At 51.0% G+C, this 26,279-nt stretch overlaps 1 protein-coding gene across 5 annotated transcripts in view; it reads left to right on the plus strand.

Annotated features, from left to right (window-relative positions):
• LOC127585488 (SH3 and multiple ankyrin repeat domains protein 1-like) overlaps positions 1-26,279 on the plus strand; it is a 224,065-nt gene that overhangs the window by 97,258 nt on the left and 100,528 nt on the right. For 4 of the 5 annotated variants that reach the window (XM_052042976.1, XM_052042975.1, XM_052042977.1 and 1 more), the window contains 7 exons: positions 4,632-4,783; positions 7,830-7,997; positions 9,039-9,155; positions 14,001-14,078; positions 17,412-17,478; positions 20,675-20,936; positions 22,888-23,051. In XM_052042976.1, the coding sequence (XP_051898936.1) occupies positions 4,632-4,783; positions 7,830-7,997; positions 9,039-9,155; positions 14,001-14,078; positions 17,412-17,478; positions 20,675-20,936; positions 22,888-23,051 (1,008 nt within the window). Of the gene's footprint in view, positions 1-4,631; positions 4,784-7,829; positions 7,998-9,038; positions 9,169-14,000; positions 14,079-17,411; positions 17,479-20,674; positions 20,937-22,887; positions 23,052-26,279 lie in introns of those variants that run through there. The other variant, XM_052042979.1, reaches the window with a different exon arrangement.

Here is a 26,279-nt window from a genome sequence, read left to right on the forward strand (position 1 = left end):
CCCTCTCCCAGACACTGTGACAAACAGACTGTTGAGGAGGATGTGAAGTGAAGCCAAAAATGGTCAAATCCCCTTTGACCTACTGGGGAAGGAGGATTCTACCTGCTCTCCGATGTGATGTGAGAAGGCAGGACGATGTGAGGATTGACATGGTGAGAGGGCAGTTGGTCATGGGACAAATCCTCCAGGAATATCCCTGTGCAGCATCAGTCTTGGCCCCTCAGCCCACGTTGTATCCAGATCACCCTCCGTCCCCCTCTGGGTGGCCACACTTAGCTTCCACCTCCCCTGAAGCTGCTGGGGTGACTCAGTGGTGCAGCCGGTAGAGCCGCTGCCTCACAGCACCAGAGACCCGGGTTCAATCCCGACCTCCGGTGCTGTCTGTGTGGAGTTTGTACGTTCTCCCCGTGACCGGGTGGGTTTCCCCTGGGCGCTCCGGTTTCCTCCCACATCCCCAAAGACATGTGGGTTGGTATTTACAGCAGCTGCTGTAAATTGTTCCGCGGTGTATTGGTGAGGGGTAGAATCTGGGAGAAGTTGATTGGAATGTGGGAAGAATAAAATGGGAATAGTGCAAGTGGATACACCTGTGATCCAGATGAAGGGTCTTGACCCGAAATATCGACTGTCCATTTCCCTCCATAGGTGCAGCTTGACCCACTGGGTTCCTCCAGCACCTTGCATAGTTTGATAGCTGGTGCAGATTCGATGGGCTGAAGGGTCTTTTCTGTGTCAGGTGACCCTCAGACTGCCCCACCCCATCAATTGTCCTTGGCGAGGCTGACAGGTGCTGGCCAGCTGTTACCCAGGTGGGAGGGGTCATCTTTATTTGGAACAGAAGGGGCTGGAGCGGGGTGGGGTTTGGTTGAGATGTATAAAATTATTTTTTGAAAAAAGGACCCATTTCCCTTGACAGCTTAACAGTGACTTTATGGGCAGAGATTTAAAGTGATTGGTCGAAGGATTGGAGGGGAGTTGAGGATTTGGGGGTCTGGACCTCTCTGTTAGAGCGGGTGGGAAAGGTGGAAACACTCAGCAAGTTTAAAGGACCATCTTTAGTGTCACAACCTCCAGGTGCATGGACCAAGAGCAGGAAAGTTGGGATGAGATCTTATGGCTAGCATGGACACAATGGACCAAATGGCATCCTCATGTCGTCCATTTGTACGATTCTGTAATAGGGCACAGTGGGTCAGGGTTGGGGGGGGAATGGGCTTCTCAGGATCAACAGCCCTACTGCCAAGCCAGTGCCCACTTGTTCCAACAAAGCTAGAGATCGAGGGGGAAGAGCCTAGCTGGGTTCCTCTGAGCTCAGTGGACAAGGTTAAGGAGAACCAGAGGAACCTCTTGGGTGAGATCAACGAGCCAGCCTTCACATCGCCCTTCTCCAGGCATCTGGTGCAGTAGGTGGTCTGTGGGACCTCTCCAGACAGGTGAACGGGGGGTCCTTTCCTTGAAATCATTTTTATTTTTTACAATACAAATCGAATCTGGGTTCCTCCTTGTTGGAGGTGGCCACACACTTAGAATGTAGAACACAGAACAGTACAGCACAGGAACAGGCCCTTCGGCCCACAATGTCTGTGCCGAACATGATGCCAAATTAATCTAATCCCTTCTGCCTGCACAAGACCCACATCACTCCATTCCCTGCACATTCATGTGTCTGTCTAACAGCCTCTTAAACACCACTATCGTATCTGCCTCCACCACCACCCCTGGCAGCCTGTTCCAGGCACCCACCACTCTCTGTGTTTCACAGGCACTGCCTGACCTGTTGGGTATTTCCATCATTTTCTGTTTTTATTTCAGATTTCCAACATCTGCAGTTTTTTTTTGATTTTTCATTCTCGTGGGGATTTTGGAGGTGTTTGGACTGTGGGAGTGAGGTTGGTCAGATGTGAGCATAATGATGGTGGTATGTTGCAGTGAGGGAGGTTCCTCTGTTTCTCCTTAACCTAGTCCACTGAGTTCAACTTCAATACCCTCCACGCGCCCCTTCCCCTCCTCAATCCCCCACCCGCTCTTCCCCTCCCCAGTCCCACTCCCCCCTCCCTCTCTCCAACTCCCCACTCTTCACCCCCACCCTCTGTCCTGGCATTCCGGTTGCCAGCTGTTGTTGGACACATTCCTGGAACTTTAGTTATTTGACCCCTCACCCAAGTCCGCAGTGCCCAGTCAGTCTGGTCCACGTCCACAATGTCCACTGGTGCATTCTCCACACCCAGTTGGAAAGGGAACCTTTGCAGGACTGCGAGCCTTTTCACTGTCTTTGGTACTTTTTTATGACTGATAAATAATAAATGAGAGCTCGAAGAGAAATGGGCAAAAAAAAACAATTTTGTTTTGTGCCTGTGTGATGTTCCTCCTGGGTGTGTTTCTTTCAGCCTGCCCTGTCCTGCAGATTAACCTTCAGCTCCTGGGGACTCTCGGAGATTGGCAGCTCAACTTGGGGCTCTCTGGTTTAATAAATGATTAAGGATTTATTTCAAAGGCTTTAACTTCCACGTGAGCGGCTGACTCAGCCAATGCTGCTCTGCTCTTGGTAACAGCAGATAGATGTGTGTAAAGATCAATATTTATATCTAGTGTATTCAAGAGTGGGAGAAGGGGTATGTGTGTTCTACAGTGTTGACTGTACTACAGGAGATCTCTGTGCATCAGTACAGTGCCTTTAAAAGGTCAGGCAATTTACACAGCAAGAGGTCACAATCAAGATGTAGTCCAGACATTGGGCTGGAATGTACTGAGGCCGATGGACAGCCACCAGTTCACACTGTACACCGTGACTCAGCGATGCACGGAAGGTCCCTGGACAAGTGTCTAGATATGCCCTGTGCCTGTCCTACCCTGACACCAGCCGGGATTGTCCCACTGACCGTGACACCAGTCACTTGAGCAATGTTGACAAGGTACCCTTGGTGTGTCCGTTCCATACTTGGGTGTTTAATAAGTTATGGCAGGTTTGTGTCTCTAGGTAAAATAGACATTTTTAAAATGTAGTTATGTTGCAACATTTCTAATGTCAGTCACGCAGTTTTAACCGTTTGCGAATGTGTCTGCTGATTGGAGACGGGGGACCGGTGGAAATTCGTCTAGCAGGGTGACCTGTTGGACAGGCAGGTTTGTGGCTGGGGTCTGTGTCACCGGCAGTCACCGTCTTATCACCTGGTAGAAGGGCCGTGTCAGTGACCCCGGTAATATGCGGGGTGTGGCGTGGCGGCATTCACTGAGCACATGGGGCTGGTGTGGGCTGGCATCGGTATGAGCTGGCCTGTTCTACTCCAGTGAGGTTGGTCGAGGAATTAGTAGAATTAAATGGAAAATCCACATTGTAGTCACAGAGCGTGGAACAGGCCATTCAGCCCAGCAGGTCCGTGCGCACCACCCACCTACACCAATGCCATGTCATTCTCCCCACATTCCCATCAACTCCCCCAGACTCTACCCCTCACCCACACACCAGGGGTAATTTACAGCGGCCAATTAGCCCACCGACCCGCATGTCTTTGGGATGTGGGAGGAGACTGGAGCACCCGGGGGAAACCCACGCGGTCACAGGGAGAACATGTGAACTCCACACAGACAGCGCCGGAGGTCACTGTGCCATCCCTTGCTGCAAACTTTTACAGAAAATGTAATAGAGGTTTCTGGAAGTTCCAGACTCTGGATTATAAAACCCCTACCCATCCTGCAATTCTTCCCTCTCCCATCCCACACCCTCTCTCCTTCCATTCTACCTCAGTGGTTAACCTCTGCCTTCCATCTCCCCTCTCCATCCTGTCCCATCCCTCCCCCTCCCCACTCAACCCCCTTCGTCCCTTTTCTCCCTCCCCCACCTCTTCCCCCAAGCCAGAGGTCAGGATTGAACCGGCGTCACTGGAGCTGTGAGGCAGCAGCCCCTACCAGTTGTGCCACCATGTCACCTACCCTTCAGATCAATGACATGTGATGCTTTGTAGTCACCGAACAGAATACACAGGGTTTGGGTTAGTGTCTGACACCAGAGATTGCAGATGCTGGAATCTGGGGCAACACAATCTGCTGGAGGAACTCAGCGGGTCGAGCAGCGTCTGTGGGGGGGAGAGGAATTGTCGATGTTTCGGGTCGAGACCCTGCATCGACTTGGGGGAGCCTTGTGTTTGGGGGAATTGGGACTGGATTGCTCCTGAAGAGACAGACCAATGTCCACTTCTGGTCCCAGCTTTCTCCATCGTGCGTCCTGAACCTGAGTTTTGGTGGAGGGTGGGGTTGGCTGAGTGAGGAGGGATTGGGGTGAGGTTGTTGGCAAAATGGGAGGGCTTGAGTGAGGACCACTTAGTTTATTGTCAATACACAGGGTGTAATGAAGTCCCCGTTCACTTGAAGCTCACAGAGGAAACAGTGTACACGGTAATAACTACAATAAACACAGTGACGAGTGCAGAGGAACAGAATGGTGCAGAGATTGTCATGCAGACTGAAGTAGTGCAAAAAGGACAGAAAGGACAATAACGGGATAATCGAGAGGGGTCGAATGAGGAGAGCAAGAATGTGGTAGGACCGCTGGAAAGGGGATGTGACGGAGGTTTTCCGCGTGATGTTTGCCAGGTTGCCTGCGATCGGAATGAACTTTCCTATTTCCCCCACAGAAGTGCCGCTGACCCTGTCCACACAGCTGGAGAACTGCCCGGATGTTATCCGAGTGCTGTGTCTCGGAGGGGCACACATCGACTTCCGAGCGCGGGATGGGATGACCGCTCTTCACAAGGCAGCCATTAACGGCAACTACAATGCAGTCCTGGTAACTACAGAGCTGGGGGCTGGGGGGCAACACTGGGAAACTGCACAACGATGTCCCCACATCCCAGCCTTCAAAATAATCATCTGCCGACCAAATCCTTCATCCTCATCTCGTGCTTCTGGGTTATTCTTTTTTTAGTTTGCGCTATTTATTTATTTTTGTAATTTATAGTAATTTTATATCTTTGCACTGTACTGTTGCAGCAAACAATACATTTCACGTCATCTAAGTCAGTGATAATAAACCTGATTCTGGTTCAACCTTTTCCATTTAAGATCCCCACATTCACATTTATCATACAAAATTCCTATGTAAACATGTCACACTGTAATGAACCCCTCCTGCCAACAGTGGCAGTACTTGTTAATTCATTCTTCTCCATAAAGATGCACCATGGTCTGCCACAGCTCTTCTCTGGAGCAGAATTTTTTTTTGCCAAGCAATGTATTTTTAAAAAAAACCAGATTATTGCATCTGCAATTTATTGTATTGGAAGGAAAAGGGCTGTGAGGATAGAATAAGGAATGGATCAACTGGATTGTTCTCCAAAAGATCATAATTTTCCAGTCCTAATAACATCCCCGTGAATCCCCTCTGTACCCTCTCCATGCTATCACATCCACGTGGTGGTGTGACCAGGCAGTGTTGGATGAGACGCCCCTTAATTAAATTGGTTGCTCTCTATTCCTCAAATAGTTTTACTAACTTGTGGTCTGCAGAGGATGAGGCTTGGGCTGATCCTGAACAGAATATCTTTGGGACAGAGTTCATCCCGGACGGACAGAATGTTTAGGGGAGAAAATTCAAAGTACAGAAGTACAAAGGGACTTGGGGGTACTCGTGCAGGATACCCTAAAGGTTAACCACTGGGTCGGATCGGCAGTAAGGAAAGCAAATGCTATGTTGGCATTCATTTCAAGAGGTATAGTGTATAAAAGTAGGGAGGTGTTGATGAGGTTCTACGGGGCACTAGTGAGGCCTCATTTGGAATACTGTATGCAGTTTTGGGCCCAATATCTTAGGAAGGATGTGCTGATGTTGGAGGGGGTTCAGAGGAGATTTACGAGGATGATTCCTGGAATGAAAGGGCTTACATATGATGAGCGTTTGTCGGCTCTTAGACTGTATTCACTGGAGTACAGAAGAATGAGAGGGGACCTCACAGAAACATTTAGAATGTTGAAAGGACTGGACAGAGTAGATGTGGCCAAGCTGTTTCCCTTGGTGGGTGAGTCCAGGACCAGAGGGCACAGTCTTAGAATTAGAGGGTACAGGTTTAGGGTTGAGGAGAAATTTCTTTAGCCGGAGGGTAGTGGATTTATGGAATTCTTTGCCACCTACAGCAGTGGAGGCCCGATCATTGGAGGTGTTTAAGGAGGAGATAGATGGGTATCTAATTAGTCAAGGTATCAAGGGATATGGGGATAAGGCCGGAAATTGGGGCTAGAAAGGAATAGTTTTTTTTGTCCTGTTTTTTTCCTTTAGCTCATGGAGCAAACTTTCTTCCCCCGTTTCTCATTTCTTTTTTCTTTTTCTTTTTCCCTTTCTTTTCTTTGGAGCAGACTCGATGGGCCGAATGGCCTACTTCTGCTCCCTTGTCTTGTGATCTTGTGAGAATGTACAAGAGCTTTGTGGCCGTTGGTGACAGCTGCTAGCTCCTGGTGACCTGGGGAATAGCTCAAACTTACCTTGCTGCAGTGCTCCTAGTGGGAACGCAGCTGAACAGGCACTGCCCCTGCCAAACCTCACCCATATCTTCGAGAACCCATTCAGCAAAGCAGTTGACCAGCTGGCTGGTGAAGCCGTTAAATGTTGTCACTTAATGGTGCTGCTTGAGGGAGAGGGAGGAGGAGTTGTTTGTGATATATATATTTGAATGACTTGGATGTGAATGTAGGAGGGATGATTAATAAGTTTGCGGATGACACAAAAATGGGTGGTGTTGTGTTCAACGAGGAAGGCTGTCTAAGGCCACTGCCAGATGTGAATCAGATGGAAAGTTGGGCAGAGCCTTGCCAGATGGAACATAATCCCGACGAGTGCGAGGGTAGGTATTTTGGGAAATCAGATGGGGTAGGACATTACTGTAAATGATAGGGCAAGGAATATTGATGGACAGAGAGCCCTTGGGGTTCCCTGAAAGTGTCAGCACAAATAGAGTGGGTGGTGAAGAAGGTGTATGACGTTCTTGCCTTCATAGGTCAGGGCATAGAAAACCTAAATTGTGACACTGGTTAGACCACACCTGGAGCACTGGGTGCAGTTCTGGTCACCACACTGTAGGAAGGATGTGGTTTGCAGGAGACAAGATTCACCAGGAGGTTGCCTGGATTGGAGGACTTCAACTATGGGGAGAGATTGGACAGGCTGGGACTGTTTTCCCCGGAGCAAAGGAGGCTGAGGGGTGTATTGGATTATGAAAGACATAGACAGGGTAGATAGTCTTTTCCCCATGGCGGGGTATCAAAAACAAGAGGGCGTAGGTTGAAGGTGAGGGGAAGGAGTTTTAGAGGGGATCTGAGGGGAAAGTGGTTGAGTTGAGAGAGTGGTCTGGAACTCGTTTCCAGAGGAGGTGGTGGAATCAGATACAGTCACTGCGGTTAGGAGGCATTTAGACAGGTCCTTGAAGAGCCAAGGCATAACAGGATACAGTCCTAATGTGGGCAAAGGTCAGCACGGACCTGGTGGGCTGAAGGGCCTGTTTTTGTGCTGTACAACTCCAGGATTGTTGGGTGGAATGGAGGGAGGGAGAGAGAGTGGGAGGGTGGAGGAGGTGGGAGAGTGAGGGAGAGCATATGGTATGAGGAGGGTAAGAGAAGGAGGTTAGGGGGCAGATCGAGTAGGGAGGGGGATGCCATTCCAGCACCATCTGGGAGAACCTATCCATCCTTACTGAATCAGCACAGACGGTCCTTTACCCTACACTGTGCTGGGACCTAACCGGTGGCTTGGAGAGTGTTCCTTTGATGTGTGAGCTCCCCGGTTGTGCTGGGTCGGTCAGCCTTGCCCTGCTGTGATTGTGACTGGGGTTCTTGCTGATTTTCAGACCCTCCTGGAGCAAGGGGCATCCCCGAATTACAAGGACCGGCGAGCGCTGACTCCTCTCTACCACACGGCCATCGTAGGCGGCGACACCAGCTGTTGCGAGCTCTTGCTCTACAACCGGGCTCAGATCGGCTTTGCTGATGAGAATGGCTGGCAGGAGATTCACCAGGTGAGCGCTGAGACATGGTGGTCTTTGGTCCTGGCCTTTATCCTGCTCCACCTCTAATGGAAAGTGCCTCTCCTTGGCCTCTGTTCCCTCCCCTGCCTGCTGCCTATCGTGGGATCCAGCAACCCCAGATCTGAGGTTCCGCCTTGTGTCTGGGCAGCTGGATTGCAGATACTATAGTGACGTTAACTCATTTGTCTCTCCACCTCTTCATCCATCACCAGTAGAGTGTTTCCCTCACTATGTGGGGCACAGTGGCGCATCCAGCAGAGCTGCTGCCTCTCAGCTCCAGTGATCCACGATCCACGTTCGCGTGGGTTTCCCCCGGGTGCTCCGGTTTCTTCCCACATCCCAACGACGTGTTAGTTCAGTTAGTATAAACAGGTGATAAGGGAATCTTTGATTCAAAGATTTAAGAATCTTTGCTTCTGTTATCAAATCAAGTTGATTTTATCATCATGTGCACAAGTCCCATAGGAACCAAGTGAGGCCATTCAGCCCATTGGATCTGCTCTGCCATTCAATTGTGGCTGACTTTTTTTCTCAACCCCATTTTCCTGCCTTCTCCCCGTTACCCTTAACCTCCTCACTAGTCAAGAACCTATCAACCTTTGCCTTAAACACACCCAGTGACTTGGTCTCCACAACCCTCTGTGGCAACGAATTCCACAGATTCACCACCCTCTGGCTGAAGAAATTCCTCGTCATCTCAGTTCTAAAGCGACCTCCCTTTATTCTGAGGCTGTGTCCTCAGATTCTGGACTCTCCCACTGATGGGAACATCCTCTCCACATCCACTCTATCCAGGCCTTTCAGTATCCGGTAGGTTTCACTGAGATCCCCCCACATCCTTCTGAACTCCATCGAGTACAGGCCCAGAGACATCAAACGCTCCTCAGATACAGTGAGGTACAGGTACAGTGAGGGACAGACGTACACCGTGCTTGTACATAAATGATCACATACTTAGACTAAAGAATTTTCTTTCTCTCTCCCCTCTCTGCTGCACTGATCCTATCCACTTCCCCCCTGTCCCCCCCGTAGGCTTGTCACCATGGTCACGCACAACATCTGGAACATCTGTTGTTCTATGGAGCAGAAATCAACAGCCTGAATGCGTCGGGGAACACGGCGCTCCACTTGTGTGCTCTCTACAACAGGGTCGGTATCTGATGTGAGTTATGTTGAATGAGTTATTGTTTTTTTTTTACGGCTTTAGTTGATGTTTTCCACCTCAAGTTACCACACCCTCGTCATTGTCCCGTCCTCTAAACTGTCCCTTACGGTAGCGCAGCAGGTACCTGAGTTATGGGCTGGAATCTAGTGGAAGGGTTTGTGGGTGGTTTATGTGTGGAAGGTGGATGTCTGGGGGTGAGTTAGACTGGAATCTAATTGGAGTTTGTACAGAGACAGCGGAATATGTACAGTCTGAAATCTAACTGGGTGATGCGGGGTTTATGCGTGGATTAGTGTATTTCTGGGAATTTGTTCAAGGATAGAATCTAATCACAGGGTTGTTCAGATTTAACCACAGAACAGCAGATAGTTGAGAACACGTTACAGGCTGGAGTGTAATCAAGTGTTTGTGTGGTTTATGTGCAGAATAATCGACAGGAGCCTGAGGCTGGAGACTGTTTATTTGTACAGTGATGGTTATGAACTAATATTTGGCGTAATTTTTGTTTGCCTGTCTGTTGAAACATGGACTTCAAGGGAATCTTGGCAAGTCAACTTTCTCATGTTCTACTGCACTGTGAGGCATCGTCTTGGTGGGAAACACTCTGTTCAGTCGCATTAGTCTGTCAGGTTAACTGTCCCATTCCCAATCCAACCCCAACCCCATTCCCGACCACATCACATTGAGCTTACGGCACCAAAATAGGCCATTTGGCTCATTAACCTGGGCTAGTATTTATGTTCCTCATAAGTCTCCTCCTGCATCCATTCATCTTCTGTTCCTTTCACCTTCTCCGCTAGCGTACCCTTCAAGGCTCCTGAACGGTGGTGGAAGCAGATTCAACAAGAACTTACAAAGAGGAACCGGGAAACTACTGAGGAAACAAAAGTAAAAGGCGGAGTTCTGGGGAAAGGGGAGAACTAATTGCTTGAATCTCTCAAAGAGCTGGCGAGGGTGCAATGGCCACATGGCCTCCTCCTAAGCTCTATCATTCTCTGAACGTGGTGTCTACTGGGTTTGGAGCCTGAAGGCGATCAATAAACAGAGAGAAGTCCTGTTGGAAGGTGACCTTTGATGTAGACCCCTTGACCTCATTTCCTTCTGGAAGCGTGAGTTTGTGGTCTCATCATCTTCCTGCAGTAACGGTGCACTAAGGTGAGCCCTGCCCGTAGTGGTGGCTCCCAACGGGGAACAGGAGCCTTTGAGCCGTTAACAACATTGAGGTAAGTCAGTTAAAAAGTTTGCAAAATAAGTTAAAAAAAAATAAGTGAAGGTAAGCTTGGCAGTGGAATTGTGAGAATTCTTGGGAAGGTCCCAACTCTTTAAATGGAGTATCTTGTGGTGTCGTCAGGCGCGGGGGCAGGGCCTGGGTTTTCCCAAGTGTGAACAGGAGGGTTTTTATTCAGAGAAACAAATGGACAAATCCTGCTGCACAGGTCAGCATAGACCTGATGGGCTGAAGGGCCTGTTTCTGTGCTGTATGGTTCTATGACTCTAAAATGCTCTGCAGTTACTCACCCAGGCTGCTCCGACTGCACCTCCCAAACCCGGCACCTCTCCTGCCAAGAAGGGTGAGGGCAGCGGGCGCAGGGGAACACCACCACCTGCAGGATCCCCACCCCCCAAGATGCACGCCATCCGCACTTGGAAATGTGCCACTGTTCCTTCACCGTCACTGGGTCCAAGCCCTGGACTCCCTCCCCATCAGCACTGTGGGAGCCCCTTCACCAGGGGGACTGCAGTGGTTCAAGAAGGCAGCTCACCCCAACTCTCTCAGCGGCAGTTAGGGGACGGCATCCACACGCTGAAGTGGATTATTGAACCTTAAGTGGCTCAGTGGGTGGAGAGGATTCTGCTTTTGACCTGTTCCATTGAATCTTCTCTCCCTCTGCAGAATATTTGGTTACCAGACACTTACCTTCGCTTGGAACTTGAGGTCCTGCTGCTTACCCACTTAATCCACACATACTTCTTCTGTTGAGTCAGGTTCAGTCAGGTCAGCAGGAGAGGTCGGAGAGACCCCAGGCACTGGGCGACCTCCTCCCCCCACCTCCCCCCTGGGGGATGGGGGCAGGGATGAAATGGGGACCAGGGCTGCTCCTTATGCCCGGATATTGTCACAGACTGTGCTTGTCCAGAGGGCCACCCGTGTGTGCGGTGGTGGAAGTTGGGAAGGGGCTTCCCCGCATGTGGGGGTGGGAGGGCGGGTGTTGGGCTCGGCTAGGGGCTGGGGGCTGACGGCTGACGTTCAGAAGGAGGGGCGTGAGTGGGTTGGCGGAAGGTGAGGGGGTGTGTGGGCAGTCTTAGGCTTCCTACTCGGGCTGTTACACACCGCCACATGAGTAACTGGTCGGAACCCACGGGGGAGAGGTTCGGGACTGATGGATAAACACAGGCTGTCCTGGCACGGGGTTTGACTCCAGTCACCGTGGAGGTGAGGACCCACGGTTCCGGCACAACGACAAGCTCATTCACGGCTTACCGAACATCTGGAAAGTTGCCTGAAACAGATGTTCACAACCCTCCCCTCCGTCTCCTCTCTCTCCCTCCCTCCGTCTCTCTCTCTATCTCTCTCTCCCTCCGTCTCTCTCTCTCTCCCTCCGTGTCTCTCTCTCTCATTTTCCTCTCTCTCTCCCTCTCTCTCTCCCTCCGTCTCTCTCTCTCTCCCTCCATCTCTCTGTCTTTCTCTGTGTGTGTCCCTCTCTCTCTGTCCCTCTCTCTCTCCCCCTCCCTCCCCCCCCTCTCCCCCTCTCCCCCTCCTCTCCCTCCCCCCTGCCGCCCTTCTCCCCCTCTCCTTCCCCTCCCCCTCTCCCTCCCCTCCCCCTCTCCCTCCCCTCCCCCTCTCCCTCCCTCCCCTCTCCCCCTCAGCCCCCTCTTTTTTCTCCCCTTTCTCGGTTCATCCGCAAACACCTCGCCTGACGTGCAGTACTGAGAGAGTGCTGCACTATTGGAGACCTTCCGTGCGGGCCTGCCTGTGCTGTCAGGTGGGTGTGAACAATTCCATGGCCGTCGACTGAGGAGGGCTGGGCAGTGTCCGGTGTCCCGGTCGGTACTGTTCTCCCTCAATCAGCTTCCCTGACAGATCACTGCTGAGTTGTGGGCTGTGAGTGTTTATTGTGCACGGGTACTGGGAATGGACTCGTGGGAGAGGTGGGGGAATTTTCTTCCACATGTTACATGCAGAGAGTTGCGTGTGCGAGTGGCATGATTCCCAGGTTGAGCACAGTTACACGCAGTCATGACACGTGACTCCCGGAGCCGGAGACACTGCCTCCTCCACACAAGGTCCTGGTGCGGCGTGGGGGTCATGGCCTGTGTTGTGGGACAGGTCTGCTGGCCTGACCGATCGGCGGGGCCGACCACAGGACGTTGTGGCAGCAGAGGTTAGACTGCCCACCCTCACCGCTTCCCCAGCTCTGTGACCCCCACCCTACACAGACAGCAGAAGACCTTCCCTGCAGAGCGCACAGACTGCTCCTGGACTGTCCAGCAGTGCTGCAGGTAAGGACTGTCCCTTTAACTGGCGCTGGAGCAGACCCCCCCCTCAACACTGAGCTCTGGCGTGCTGGCCTGTTTCTTCCACGTATGTATGTGCTTCAATGTTGCTACAGCGATGTCACGTATGTAGTATGCTGATTGACATCATGGTGTTGGGGTCTGTGACCTCTGTGCGCAGACAGACACACACGTGTGTGAAAACCGTGCACTCCCCCTTTACATTTCTAGCCCTTCTCTTTGTCTGCTCCCGATTTTCTCACCTCCCTCCTCTGCCTTTCTCTTGCCCTCTGTCTCACTCCCTGCTCTCCCCTTATATTTTGCTCCCACTCTTAGTGCCCTCACCCACTCCTTCCCCCCCCTTCTCTTTGCCCCTCTCTCAGCTTCCCGTCTTCCCCCTTCTGCTCTCGCTCTGATCCCCCCTTCTCTCTGCTCCCCCACCCCCCCCCTCCCCACCATCGCTCCCCCTTCCCCTCTCTCTCCCTCCTCCACTCATGTCACACGGAAATGGAAAGGATCAGCTAGCCTGGGGGTGAGGTTGGGAGTTAGTGCCGCCAGGAGTGAGAAGCGGGAGGGGAGAGAAGGGAGAGGATGAGAGAGTGAGGTTTTGAAAAGGAAAGAGTGGAAGTTTGCCCTCTGTAAACTTGGACCATTCCCCTGACCCTCCCTCACTGTGACCTGTCCAATGGCTTTTAGTGTGCCTCTGTGTTCCTTCTGCTTGTCTCTGTCATCCTGTGTAGTGTATCCACGTACCTTCTGTTGTCATAGTGTGTGTGGTGTGTATGTGTGTTCCTTCATGAATCTGTGTTCCTGTCCTGTTTGTGTGTCGCAGTCTGAATATGTGTCTATGAATCACAGTATTTCTGCTCTGTAGCAGGTGCCTGTACCTCTGCTGCTGTTTACATGTTTGTTGTCTGTCTATGAATCATTGTTGCCTGTCTTGCCACTCCCGGTCAGTAGACTGTACTTCGTGTGTGTGTGTGTGTGTGTGTGTGTGTGTGTGTGTGTGTTCATGAACCTGTCCATAAGTTATTGTGTTCTGCTGTGTGTTCTGCCTTGTGGGCCTGTGTCTGTGTGTGTATTATGTGACTGTCTGTCCATGTGCATGTCACCGTTCTCTGTCTTGGTGGCCTGTGTCTGTTTCTCTGCTGTGTGACTGTCTCTGCCTGTGGGTTTGCCTGTCTTTCTGTCGACCGCTGGTGTTCCATGTTGTCTGTCTACAAGCCCACGTGTCTGTGCATTAGCTGTTCCGTTCTGTTGGTGTGTGTGCGCTGTGTGACTGTCTGTGGGAGGTCCACCTCTCCGTTAATCACGCCTCTCCTCTCTGTACACAGTATAGCTGCACTCGTATCCTGCTTTACCGGGGAGCCAACAAAGACATGAAGAACAACAATCGACAGACGTCCTTCCAGGTGAGTGCCGCCCTCCCCCCTGGTCTCCAGACTGTGACCTGCGCCTTCCCTAGTTCTGTCAGTATAGGCAGTGACGCCTGACCTGTATGGTGGGAGATGTGAACCGTGGATCCTGCTGCTAGTGTGGCTGTCATTGACCAGTCCAAACACCAGAGAGTTTCTCACATTGAGTGCCTGCGCTGTCAGTGAGTCTCAACAACTGGCAGCTCACCGTCCCTCATCTCCCCACACCCAGCCATTGCGCCAGTCGCCTGGAATTTGACTATTTTCTGGGGATGAATGAACTCGGGGGGGGGGGGGGGTGCCGGGGGGGAATCTAACGGATATGCTTAAAATAGTAAAGCCCTGGTGTCCTCTACCAGTGGAGACATCTCCATGTTTATCCTATCAAACCCTTTCAGAACCTTAAAAACCCTCCATTGACTCCTCAGCCTTAAGTCCAGCCTGTTCAGTCACTCTTGTAGAAACTCTCAGCTACGTTACCGTTCTTGTAAATCTTAATAAGGGGATTGATAAATCTCTGGGGTTTCTTCAAAGAGAGGTTGAATTGAAAAGTAGAGGAGTTGTATGCAGCAGTCTGATGGAGGAAATCAGCGGGTCAAGCAACATCTATCGAGGGGGAAAGGAATTGTCAGTGTTTGGGGTTGAAGCCCTGCATCAGGACTGCTCCTCTACTGATGGAAAGCTGATCTGACCAGGAACTACCAATGGAATGCTGATCTGTCCAAGAGCATCTGATGGAATACCATCATGACCAGTAACTACCAATCTGGGGTTGACTAGGATATGGCAAGATACCAACTCTTTAAGATCTTTAAGGCCTTGGGGCAGAGCATTCTGTGTGGGAATTCAAGCCCAGCTGAGATTTCCAGTGACTGGAATTGAACAACGCCCTGCTGAAGTCTGTCAGCAGAATGCCGCACTGCTTCAGCCCAAGGATCTTGGTGAAGCATTTGCTTCTGTCCTACCAAAGGATAAAAACCTTCTCCCTCCACCAATCATCCACATCCTTGGCAAAGTGAATTGCCAAGTTGGAACTCCCTTGGGTATGGACCCCAGTCAGGACAACCAACAGAATTGTCTGGAGGAGGGCAATGGAAGTTTCTCGTTGGTACAATAGGCTGTGCTCTTTATACCGTCCCCAAATCCCTTGGTCGTTTCAGTGTCCAGAGATGCTTAGAGTTTTGCCTCAGTAACCAAGTGTCCACAGCTCTGGGTTAGAGAATTACAAGGATTCACAACCCTCTGAAGACATTCTCCTTATCTTGGGCCTCATCCCGAGTGTGTGATCCTTGGTTCTGAACTCCCTGGCCTCTCACTTACACCTGTTAATCACTGTCAGAACTCTTGTCTGTTTTTAAGGTTGACATCGCCAGTAAGTGGGAGTAGAACCACCTTGTGGAATGAGCCTGGCCCCTGGGATGGTGGGCCGTTCATGGAAGGAGAGATTACGTAAGGTTAGAAGAACAGGAGATGACCTTAATGAAATATGGAAGGTCCTTAAGGCAGATGTTTCCATTCACCGTGGGGTCTAGAGATGGGGGTCACAGTCTCAAAATAAGGGTTGGGCTATTTTGGACAGATGTGGAGAGGTGATGAATCTTTGGAACTCTATTCCCCAGAGGGCTGTGGAGACTCGGTCAGTGAATGGATTCAGAACAGAGACCTAGAGTTCCAAACAGTGAGAGAATAAAATTCTGGAGGTAGTGCAGGAAAATGGTGTTTTAGGAGGAAGATCAGCCATGGTCTAGTTAATTGATGGAACAGACCCAAGGGGCTGAATGGCCTAGTCCTGCTCCTGTTGCTATGTGGACACTGACAACAAGCAGTGGGCACATTTGCCATTGAGGTGATCAACGCCACAGGGAGTTCCAGCACGGGCTGGATGTCAGCCCTTTACCAGGAGCCAGCCTTATTTCAGGTCATGTTGAGGGAGGAGAGTGGATTTATCTCCATGTTGTTTGATGCCCTTGAATTTTAAGACAACGAAATGGCCCAGTTTTATTTTGAGCGTGTGCTGCAAGGTCCCCTGGATACAAGTGCCCTACATCTGCAGGCAAAGCTGCTTCACACAGCCAGAGATTTGGAGAGTTTTGTGAATCTGTTCCACAGAGGAGACGCCAACCTTGAATGAATCTGCCAGCAAACGACATTCATTTCTTTATTAAACTAATTTTGAGACTGGGTGCACTGCCACCTCTAGTAGGTCTTTCTTTGCCAGGGTCTCAAACCTGGTGAACACCAGGTCTTCCTTCAGACACCGTACTCATCAAACCAAAGAAAATATGCATCACAAGAGACACATCCTCCAAGTGTTGGGATGAGCAGTGAATTTAAGCCCCACATATACAGTCTGTACTATGGAGTGATGTATGTTCGGTAAAACACTGATAATCTGACTGTTCACAAATTCCAGTGGTTTGGCATCTGACACACCTGCAGATGTTCTCTGTGCTCCCCTCCTCACCTGGGCCCCGGTTTCCATGTCACTTTAAGCTTTTACATGCTGTCTTTAAACTGACCAGGATCCTGGTTCCCACACTCCCTCTAAGCTGACCAGGGCCCCAGTTCCTCCACACTCTTTAAACAATGGGTTCATTGGAAAATTTATTTCAGTACTGTGTAATGTCTAAATATGTGAATTAAAAGTGTGTTGATAGGAGGAAGATCCAGTAGTCTGGAGAATCTGCTGGTTCAGTACCACCAAAGCCCCCTATGTTGAATATGGTGTTGGTGTCATGGTTAGGTTATTGGTCTAGTTATCTCCATTTCTGGGATTATAATTCATAAACCAGGGTTAAAATTGCCTGATGGCAGCCATGAAATTTAAACTTAGTTAATAAAGTGGGAAGAAAATTAGTCATCAGTAATGAAGGGCACGGTAAATCCGTTTGGTTCATCGAGGACCTCTGGGAATGAAATCTGCCATCGCTACGCAGGAGCTGACGCTGAGACACACGGGCTTTCATCTGGCCCATTGTATGTTTGTATAGGAGCTGAATCCGGGAAACACTGCAAAACACTGCAGGTACTGGAAATCTGAAATAAAAACATACATTGTTGGAAACACTCAGCAGGTCAGGCAGCGTCTGTGGAGAGAGAGAAACACAGATCTAATGTTACTGAGTACTTACTGCACGTTTTGTTTTACGTGTACAAGAGCTGTTGATGAGAGATGTGTGAGCGCTTTTCTTTGGGATGGGCCCCATGAACCCTTCGCACAGTGTGAGCACAGGATAGGCTGGCAGAGGTGAGATGGACAGCGCTGAGGTGCGGTGGGAGGAGCTGGGGTGATGGCCTTTGCCTAAACTTCTCACTTTGTCTCTGTCGCAGGTTGCCATTATTGCAGGCAACTTTGAACTGGGCGAGTTCATCAAGAATCACAAGGACACGGATGTGGGTACGTCAGGGGCCAGTGATGGGGGGGTGGGGGAAATCACCAGCTCAGTGGAGGCTTTTTATAAACGTTACTGATGGGCTCCATTGTCAGACGTCCCAGGACTTTGATGAACTTTAGCGAGGCCTTTGACAGTGTCCCACATGGTAGGCTGGTCTGGAAGGTGAGGTCACATGGGATCCAGGGTCAATTGGATACAAAATTGGCTTAGTGGTGGGTGTCAGAGGGTGGTAGTGGAGAGGTGTTCTTCTGTGACCAGTGGTGTGTCGCACGGATCGGTGCTGGGTCTGCTGTTGTTTGTCATTATAGAATAATGATTTGGATGAGATTGTAGATGGCATGATTGGTAAGTTTACAGCTGACACCAAAATTGGTGACCTCGTGGACAGTGAAGAAGGTTTTCTAAGATTAGAACAGAGTATTGATCAGCTGGCAAAGTGGGTGAGGGAATGGCAGACGGAATTTAATTCAGAAAAGTGTGAAGTGATTCATTTTGACAAGTTAAACCAGGGCAAGGCATACACAGTGAATGGTCGGGGCCTGGGGAGTGTTGTAGAACAGAGACACTTAGGGGCACATGTACATGGTTCCCTGAAAGTGGAGACACAGGTAGACAGGGTGGTGAAGAAGGTGTATAGTATGTTTGCCTTCATTGACCGAGGCATTGAGCGCACGAGTTGGGAATCGTATTACAGCGGTACAAAACGTTGGTCAGCATTTCTGGTCTCCACACTGCAGGAAAGATGTGATTAAGCTGGAGAGGGGACAGAAGAGATTCAGGAGGATGTTGCCTGGATTGGAGGGCTGGAGTTATAGGGAGAGATTGGTTGGGCTGGGTCTGTTTACCCAGGAACGAAGAAGGCTGAGGTGAAATGATAGCGGTGTATAAAATTATGGGAGGCACAGAAAGGATAGATAGCCAGAGTATGTTTCCTGTGGTAGGGGTGTCTAAAACGGGAGGGCATAGGTTTAAGGTCAGAGGGAGCAGGTTTACAGGGGATCTGAGGGGTAAATCTTCACATAAAGGGTAGTTGGTGTCTGGAATGAGCTTCCGGAGGAGGAGGTGGAGGCAGGAACAGTAACAACATTTAAGAGGCATCTGGGCAGGTACTTGAATGAGCAGGGCATATGGAATTAGTGCAGGCAAGTGGGGATAGTATAGATCGATGGTCGGTGTAGACACAGAGGGCCAAAGGGCCTGTTTGTACAGCTCTCTGAATCTGACCGGAATCCAGGTGGAAGACCTCTGGATTTACACTGTGTCTGTCCGATGGCAGTGGAAGGTAGGCCTGTACAGTGTGCTGTGTGGTGACAACTGACCTTGTTTAGAAGGGTTCTTCACTTGGGTGCTGGTGTCACACTTGTCCAGTGCCCCTTCTGGGACTGATTTCTCGCTTTCTCTCTCTGGCAAGCCGAGTCCCTACACAACCACAGCAGCCCCTTCCCCTGAATCACTGCCCCATACAAACACACAAATCTGGGAGCAGGAGTTGGGCCCTCTAACCTGTTCCACCATTCAATGACTTCTCGACTGGTCTGTCCGTAACCTCAACTCCCCGATCCCCCCTCCACACAGTAACCTCTCACTCCCTTGCTCATCAAGAGTCAATCTCCCTCTGCCTTGAAAAAATTCAAAGCGTCTGCCTTTGGCGGAGTAGGGTTAGGCTTTTATTCCACGGCTGAGACTGCCCAGTTCCAGCTCTAGAACAATGGCCCTGCTGCCTCAGCTCAGTGACTGCAGAAGCCCTCCCCTGTCCTTCAGTTATCTCAGTGATTTCACCTGGCGTGTACTTCATCTATCATCCCCTGTAATGGAGCCAGGGACACAGCAAGGAAACAGGCCCTTCAGCCCACTGAGTCCACAGCCTCCATTTTTACACTAATCCTACCCTAACCCACACATTTATTCCCCCCACATTCCCATCAACTCCCCCCACAAGATTCTACCCCTCACCCACACATTGGGGGCAATTTACAGCGGACAATTAACAAAAGGAGTCAAAAGAAGATTTATGAGAATGTTGCCAGGACTCGAGGGTCTAAGGCATAGGGAGGGGGGTGTTGGGCAGGCTAGGTCTTTATTCCTTGGAGCGTAGGAGACAGAGGGGTGACCTTATAGAGGTGTATAAAATGATGAGGGGCATCAATAGGGTGAATACGCACAGGCTTTTTCCCACAGAACAGGAATCAAAAACCAGAGGGCACAGGCTTGAGATGAGAGGGGAAAGACTTGAAAGGGACCTGAGGGGTGAGTTCTTCACCCAGTGGTGGATGTATGGAACGAGCTGCCAAAGGAAGTGGTTGAGGCGGGTACAATTACAATGTTTTAAGGATGCTTGGACAGGGTCATGGATAGGAAAGGTTTAGAGGGATATGGGCCAAATGCGGGCAAATAGGACTGGCTTAGATGGGCACCTTGGTTGGCATGGACAAGTTGGGCTGAAGGTCCTGTTTCCGTGCTGTATGACTTTGACTATAATCTACCAATCCGCACGACTTTGGGATGTGGGAGGAAACCAGAGCACCTGGGGGAAACCAACACCGTCACAGGGAGAACGTGCAAACTCCACACAGACAGCGCCGGAGGTCGGGATTGAACCCGGGTCACTGGATGTGTGAGAGTGGCACTACCCGCTGCACCTCCGTGCCGTCCTGTGTGGCTTGGTCTCACGTTTAGTTTGCTAGCCCTCTTGTGACGAGCCTTAGGATGCCTACACTTCCTACAAGGTGCGATACCATGAGGCACTGGAGCAGAATTAGGCCATTCGGCCCATTGAATCTGCTCTGCCATTCAATCATGGCTGATTGTTTTCAACGCCATTCTCCTGCCTTCTCCCCGTAACCCTTGACCCCCTCACCAATCACAAACTTATCAATCTCTGCCTTAAATACACCCAATGACTTGACCTCCACAGCCGTCTGTGGCAACGAATTCCACAGATTCACCACCCTCTGACTGAAGAAATTCCTCCTCATCTCAGTTCTAAAGGGACGTCCCTTTATCCTGAGGCCCTGCCCTTGGATCCTCGACTCTCCCACAGATGGACACGTCCCCTCCACGTCCACTCTATCCAGGCCTTTGGGGGCTCTGTGGATGTTGTTGGTGCTGATGTGTTCCTGAGGGGGGGTGCTAACTCTCCTGTGCTGGTCCGGCCGATGTCTGCTCTTCGTCTGACCCCTGCCTTGTGTCTTCCGACAGTTCCATTCAAGGAGACGCCCGTCTACGCACCCCAGCGGCGGGAGGGGCACAACGCGCTCACCATCCCCCACACCCTGCAGCGTTCCAGCAGCGACAACAACCTCAACATTCCCGAGTGGCTGACCTTCTCGGCCGGGCAGGCCCCCCGCAACCCCAATGGCACCTTGCGGAGCGTCAGCAGTCCCCGGGGGGGGCGCAGCCGCTCCCCATCCCGCAGCCGGCAGGGCGAGGACCCCAAGAAGCAGCAGCGTGGCCGTCTCAGGTACGTCCTGAACGTTGGGGGTGGGGCGGGGGGGGGGAGGGCAGGGCAGGGCGCTGATCGTCAGAGTTTGGGGCACGTGGGCAGAACATCGTACCTTTGGCAGCACGAGGCCGTGTCCAGCACTGTGGGGCAGGGACAACACGGGCTGGGTACAGAGGAGAGCTCACATACTGTCCCATCGCACACTCCCAGGGTCAGACACAGGGTGAAGCTCCCTCCGCACTGTCCTGGCACACACTCCCGGGGTCAGACACAGAGTGAAGCTCCCTCTACACCGTCCCATCACACACTCCCGGGACAGGGTCAGTAGGGGTTAGATGCAGAATAAGGATCCTGCTACAATGTCCCATTGCACACGGCTGGGGCTAAATACAGAACAAATCTCTCCTTCCACTGTCCCGTCAGACTCCCAAGGCAGGGAAAACACTGGTTAGGTAGAGAGTTAGGTTCCTCTGTTTGTGGACGTAGTTAGGGAGAGAGAGGGGGGGGATTTGGAAGAAAGAGAGTAAAATGGGGGGGGTGTGTGGTGGAAGGGGGGGGCGTCAGATGGTGGGAAGGTGAAACAGAGGACAGAGAGTGATGGAAGAGGAGGGAAGGTGGAGAATGATAAATGGTGAGAGTGTGAGGGGGAAAGAGAGAGCACACTGTTTGGTCCTCTGTTTTCTCTCTTCTGTCACTTCCAAAGCTCCTCCCTCTCTCTGACCCTCTCTTTTTTCTCCGTCCCTCTTTCACGACATCTCCACCTTCCCTTGAATCTCTCTTTTTCTCTGTCCTGTTCCTCCTTTCACTCTTTCCACCTCTTCTCCATTCTATCTCTTCCCCCAATCTCTGTCTGTCTCTCTGTCTCCACTTCTCTCCCTCCTCACTCTGTTGTCTCTTTCTATCCAGCCCTCAGTCCCCTCCTTTCCTCCAGTCCCTCTGACCCTCGCCACCTGTTCTCCCCCTCCATTGTCTCTCCTCCCCTCCGTTCTGTTTCTCCTCTCTCTTTCTTTCCCCTCTCTTTTCATTGTCCCTCCCTCCCTCCCGCTCCCTGACACCTCCCTCTTTCCGTTGCATGTGGTACAGTAAGTTCTCCACTTCGAGTGTGAGGTGGATGTTTCTGCTTGCTGCCCTCTGGGGGGGTCAGTGCAATCCCTGACTGTCCCTCTGTCTCAGAGATGTCAGATACCAGAGGGCGTAGCTTTAAGGTGAGAGGGTTAGAATTTAGAGGAGATGTGTGGAGCAAGAGTGGTGGGTGCCTGGAACGCACTGCCAGGGGTGGGGGTGGAAGCAGGTACGGTAGTGGTGTTTAAGAGGCTGTGAGACAGACACGTGAACAGGCCGGGACTGGAGGGATATGGATCATGTGCAGGCAGGTGGGACGAGTTTAATTTGGTATCATGGTCGGCACAGACTGTTCCATGTTCTGTCTCTGTCTTTCCCCCCACATCTGTCTCTTCCCCCTCTCCCCCCTCCTTCTCTCCCTCCTCCCCATCTATCCCCTGACTCCCCCTCTGTCTCTCCTCCCTCTCTCTCACCCCTCCCTCTCTCTCTCACCCCTCCCTCTCCCCTTCTCTCTCCCCCCTCTCCCTGTCTCTCCCCCCTCTCCCCTCCTCCTCTCCCCCTCTCTCTCCCCCTCCCTCTCTGTCTCTTCCCCACCCTGTATCTCCCCTTTCTCTCCATGTCTTTCCCCACCTCTCTCTGCCCCCTCTCCCTCTGCCTCTCTCCCACCCTTGTCTCTCCCCATTGTCCCCCTCTCCCTCTGCCTCTTCCCCCCTCCGTCTCTCTCTCCTCAACCCCCGTCTCTCTCCCCCATCTCTCCCCCTCTCCCTCTTTGTCTCTCTCTTCCCCCACCCCCCATCTCTCCCCTTCTATGTCTCCCCCTCCCCCCCGCCCCCTCTGTCTCTCCCCGCTCTCCCTCTTTGTCTCCCCCCCCACCGAGCCTGGCAGTGACGTCCATCTTTATTTGCAGCTCGGCCATGGGTAACAAGGACCCCGTGGGCAGCACCCTGGGCCGTGGTGGTATGAAGCGGAAGTTGTACAGCGCCGTTCCGGGAAGAGTCTTTGTGGTGGTGAAGTCGTACCAGCCGCAGGGCGAGGGGGAAATCCAGCTCAACAAGGGTGAAAAGGTCAAAGGTTTGTGCTGGGAGGGCAAACAGAAAATACGTTGTCCCAGTGTCCAGTATGTCCCTTCCACCTGCTCTGCTGGGATGATTCCTCCAGTGCTTCGGCCAATATTTGTCCTTTCACTCAGGTTGCATGAACTGGTTGTGATTTTGTAGGAGGTGACTGTGTTTCCCACATTTTATGTGTGGCCAGGACTTTGGTGCCAGACTGTCAGGTTTTCTGGACCAGTGGGTGTGATTCCATTCATAGTCCAACACACATTTCATTCACTTGCAAAAAGGCGTCACGCAGTAACGTTTCACCAGGTAGGTTTCAGTGGAGCCACACAAGATGCTGGAGGAACTCAGTGCGTCAGGCAGCATCTTTGGAGGGAGATGAACGTTTTCCTCCACAGATGCTGCCCAACCCGCTGAGTTCCTCCAGCATCTTGTGTGTTGCTCCAACACCTGCAGCCTCTTGTGTCTCCCAGTTTCAGTGGAGTGTGGCCAACAAAACCAGGTGAGTTTAAAGATCGTGGGGACCGGGGCACCAGTCAGTGGACTGGGTGCGAGGGAACCGGGATAAACATCACCCAGTGAGACAGATGCTGTACCGTCAGGATTTCTGAACAGTTGGAGCAGATTATCAGAGTTTTCCTGCATTGTCTGTAGGCTCTAACTCCTCAAGGGGATGTAGAAGGCTCTGTGTTTTGAAACACACCACACTGTGTGATGGTTCAAACCGCACTTTGCATTAGCCATTGCAGGACTCTCTAATGCAAGAATCCTCCAGCGGTCTGGATGGACTGAGCTGTTTCCTCAGAGGATTCTACCATTGTAGCCAAGTGGGACCGATTGGAGGGTTCTTTCAAGAGGCTAGCACAGGCATGGATGGAGTGAATGGCCTCACTCTGTGGTGTTGCCCAGGCTTGTGATGGAGGGGAGTTGGGATGATGTGGGTGGATCTGGTTGACCAAGTGCACTATTCACAAAAGACTAGTATGCAAGTACAGCAAGTAATTAGGAAGGTTAACGAAATGTTATTTATTACAAGGGGAGTAAGGAGGTTATGTATCGGTTATATAAAGTTATATACCATTGTAGATACCTCATCTGGGGCACTGGGTACAGTGATGGTCTCTTTATTTACCAAAGATTTTGAGAGTGTTGGAAGCAATTCAGGGAAGGCTTACTGACCAATACCTGAAATGGGAGGGTTGTCTTCTGAGGAAAGGTTGGACGTATCTGCTGGAGTTTAGAAGAGTGGGAAGTGATTTGGCTGAAGGTGTCTTGACAGGGTGGATACTGAGAAGGTCTTTCCACACGGTGGAACCTAGAGCTAGGGGTCGCTGTTCAAAAGCAAGGGGTTGACTGTTTAAGAGAGAGATGAGGCAAAATGTTTTCTCTCAGAGGGTTGGGAGTCTTTGGAACTCTCTTCCTCAAAAGGTGATGGAAGTGGAGTCTTTAAATATGTTTAAGGGAGAGATAGATTCTTGATAGGAAAGGTTTTGGGATATGGGCCAAACACAAGCAAATGGGACTAACTTATGTGGGCATCTTGGTCGACATGGACGAGTTGGGCTGAAGGGCCTGTTTCTGTGCTGTATTATTCTATGACTCTATGATAAACAAGAGGGGAGAGGTTAGAAGATAGAACACTACAACACAGCACAGGCCCTTCAGCCCACAATGTTATGCTGACATTTTATCCAGCTCTAATATCTATCTAACCCTTCCCTCCCATTTCTCTGTCACTCATGTACCTATCTAAGAGTCTCTTAAATATCCCTAACGTATCTGCCCCCACAACCTCTGCCGGCAGTGCGTTCCACGCACCCACCACTCTCTGTGTAAAAAAAACATACCTCTGACATCCCCCTTATATCTTCCTCCAATCACCTTAAAACTTTGTCCCCTCGTGTTAGCCATTGTCGCCCTGGGAAAAAGTCTCTGACTGTCCACTCGATCTATGCCTCTTATCATCTTGTACACCTCCATCAAGTCACCTCTCATCCTCCTCCTCTCCAACAAGAAAAGCCCTAGCTCACTCAACCTATCCTCATGGGGGTAGATAGGAACACAGAGTTGAGATTAGAGTCAGAGCCAAGGACCAAGTAGCCTATTGTGGCTTTTAATTTGTGTGCACAGGGGTGATGGCCCTGGGGGGTACGAGGGTGATGGTCCTCGGGGGTGTGGGGAGAGTTCACGGGGAGTACTGGGGGCAGTGATTCCCCCTTTTGTTCTGAAGCCCTGGTTTCTGCTCCTGAGTCGGACCTTCACTGTTGGCCGTGGATTAGTGCTGCATGCCGCTGATTTCTACATTGGCACCGACCACGTTGCGTTTGAGTGACGGTAATTTTACGAGCCCAGAGCCCGTCTGAGATCAGAGGCAGAGGCCGTGAGTGGGATGGGACAGTGTCAGCTCGCTGTGCACGGGAGGTCCCATGCCTCTCCCTGCCCAGTTCCCAGTGTGTGGGCTGCTAATTATAACTGCCCTCCAGTTCCTGCTGCTGCCTACTCGGTGCCCAGGTTTTATCCTCTCTCTCACTGATGTATGAAGCTGCTGCCGCCACGTAGAGAATCTTCTCTCTCGATCTCTCCTGTCCTCCTCTCTGCTTCAACAATCGTTCCTCTTTCCTTTCTTCACTTACTCCTCTCTCTCTCTCTGTCTCATCTTTCTCCTTCCCACTTGCCCCACCCACCCGTTTCTTCTTATTCTGTTTTCTTTTAAGTCAAACAAAAACCCTGCAGCTACTGAAAATCTGAAAACAAAATTGCTATTGGTTTATTATTGTCACTTGTACCGAGGTACAGTGAAAAGCTTGCCTTGCATACCGGTCGTACAGGTCAATTCATTACACAGTGCATTGAGGTAGTACAGGGTAAAACAATAACAGAATACAGAATAAAGTGTCAGAGCTACAGAGAAAGTGCAGTGCAGGCAGACAATAAGGTGCAAGGTCATAACGAGGTAGATTGTGATGTCAAGAGTCCATGTTATCGTACCAGGGAACTGTTCAATCTTCTTATAACAGTGGGATAGAAGCTGTCCTTGAGCCTGGTGGTACGTGCTTTCAGGCTTTTGTATCTTCTGCCCCATGGGAGGGGGAGAAGAGAGAATGTCTGGGGTGGGTGGGGTCTTTGATTATGTTGGCTGCTTTACCGAGGCAGTGGGAAGTGTGGACAGAGTCCATGGAGGGGAGGCTGGTTTCCGTGATGTGCTGAGCTGTGTCCACAACTCTCTGCAGTTTCTTGCGGT

This window comes from Pristis pectinata, chromosome 33 (assembly GCF_009764475.1).
Source record: "Pristis pectinata isolate sPriPec2 chromosome 33, sPriPec2.1.pri, whole genome shotgun sequence".
NCBI lineage: Eukaryota > Metazoa > Chordata > Chondrichthyes > Rhinopristiformes > Pristidae > Pristis > Pristis pectinata.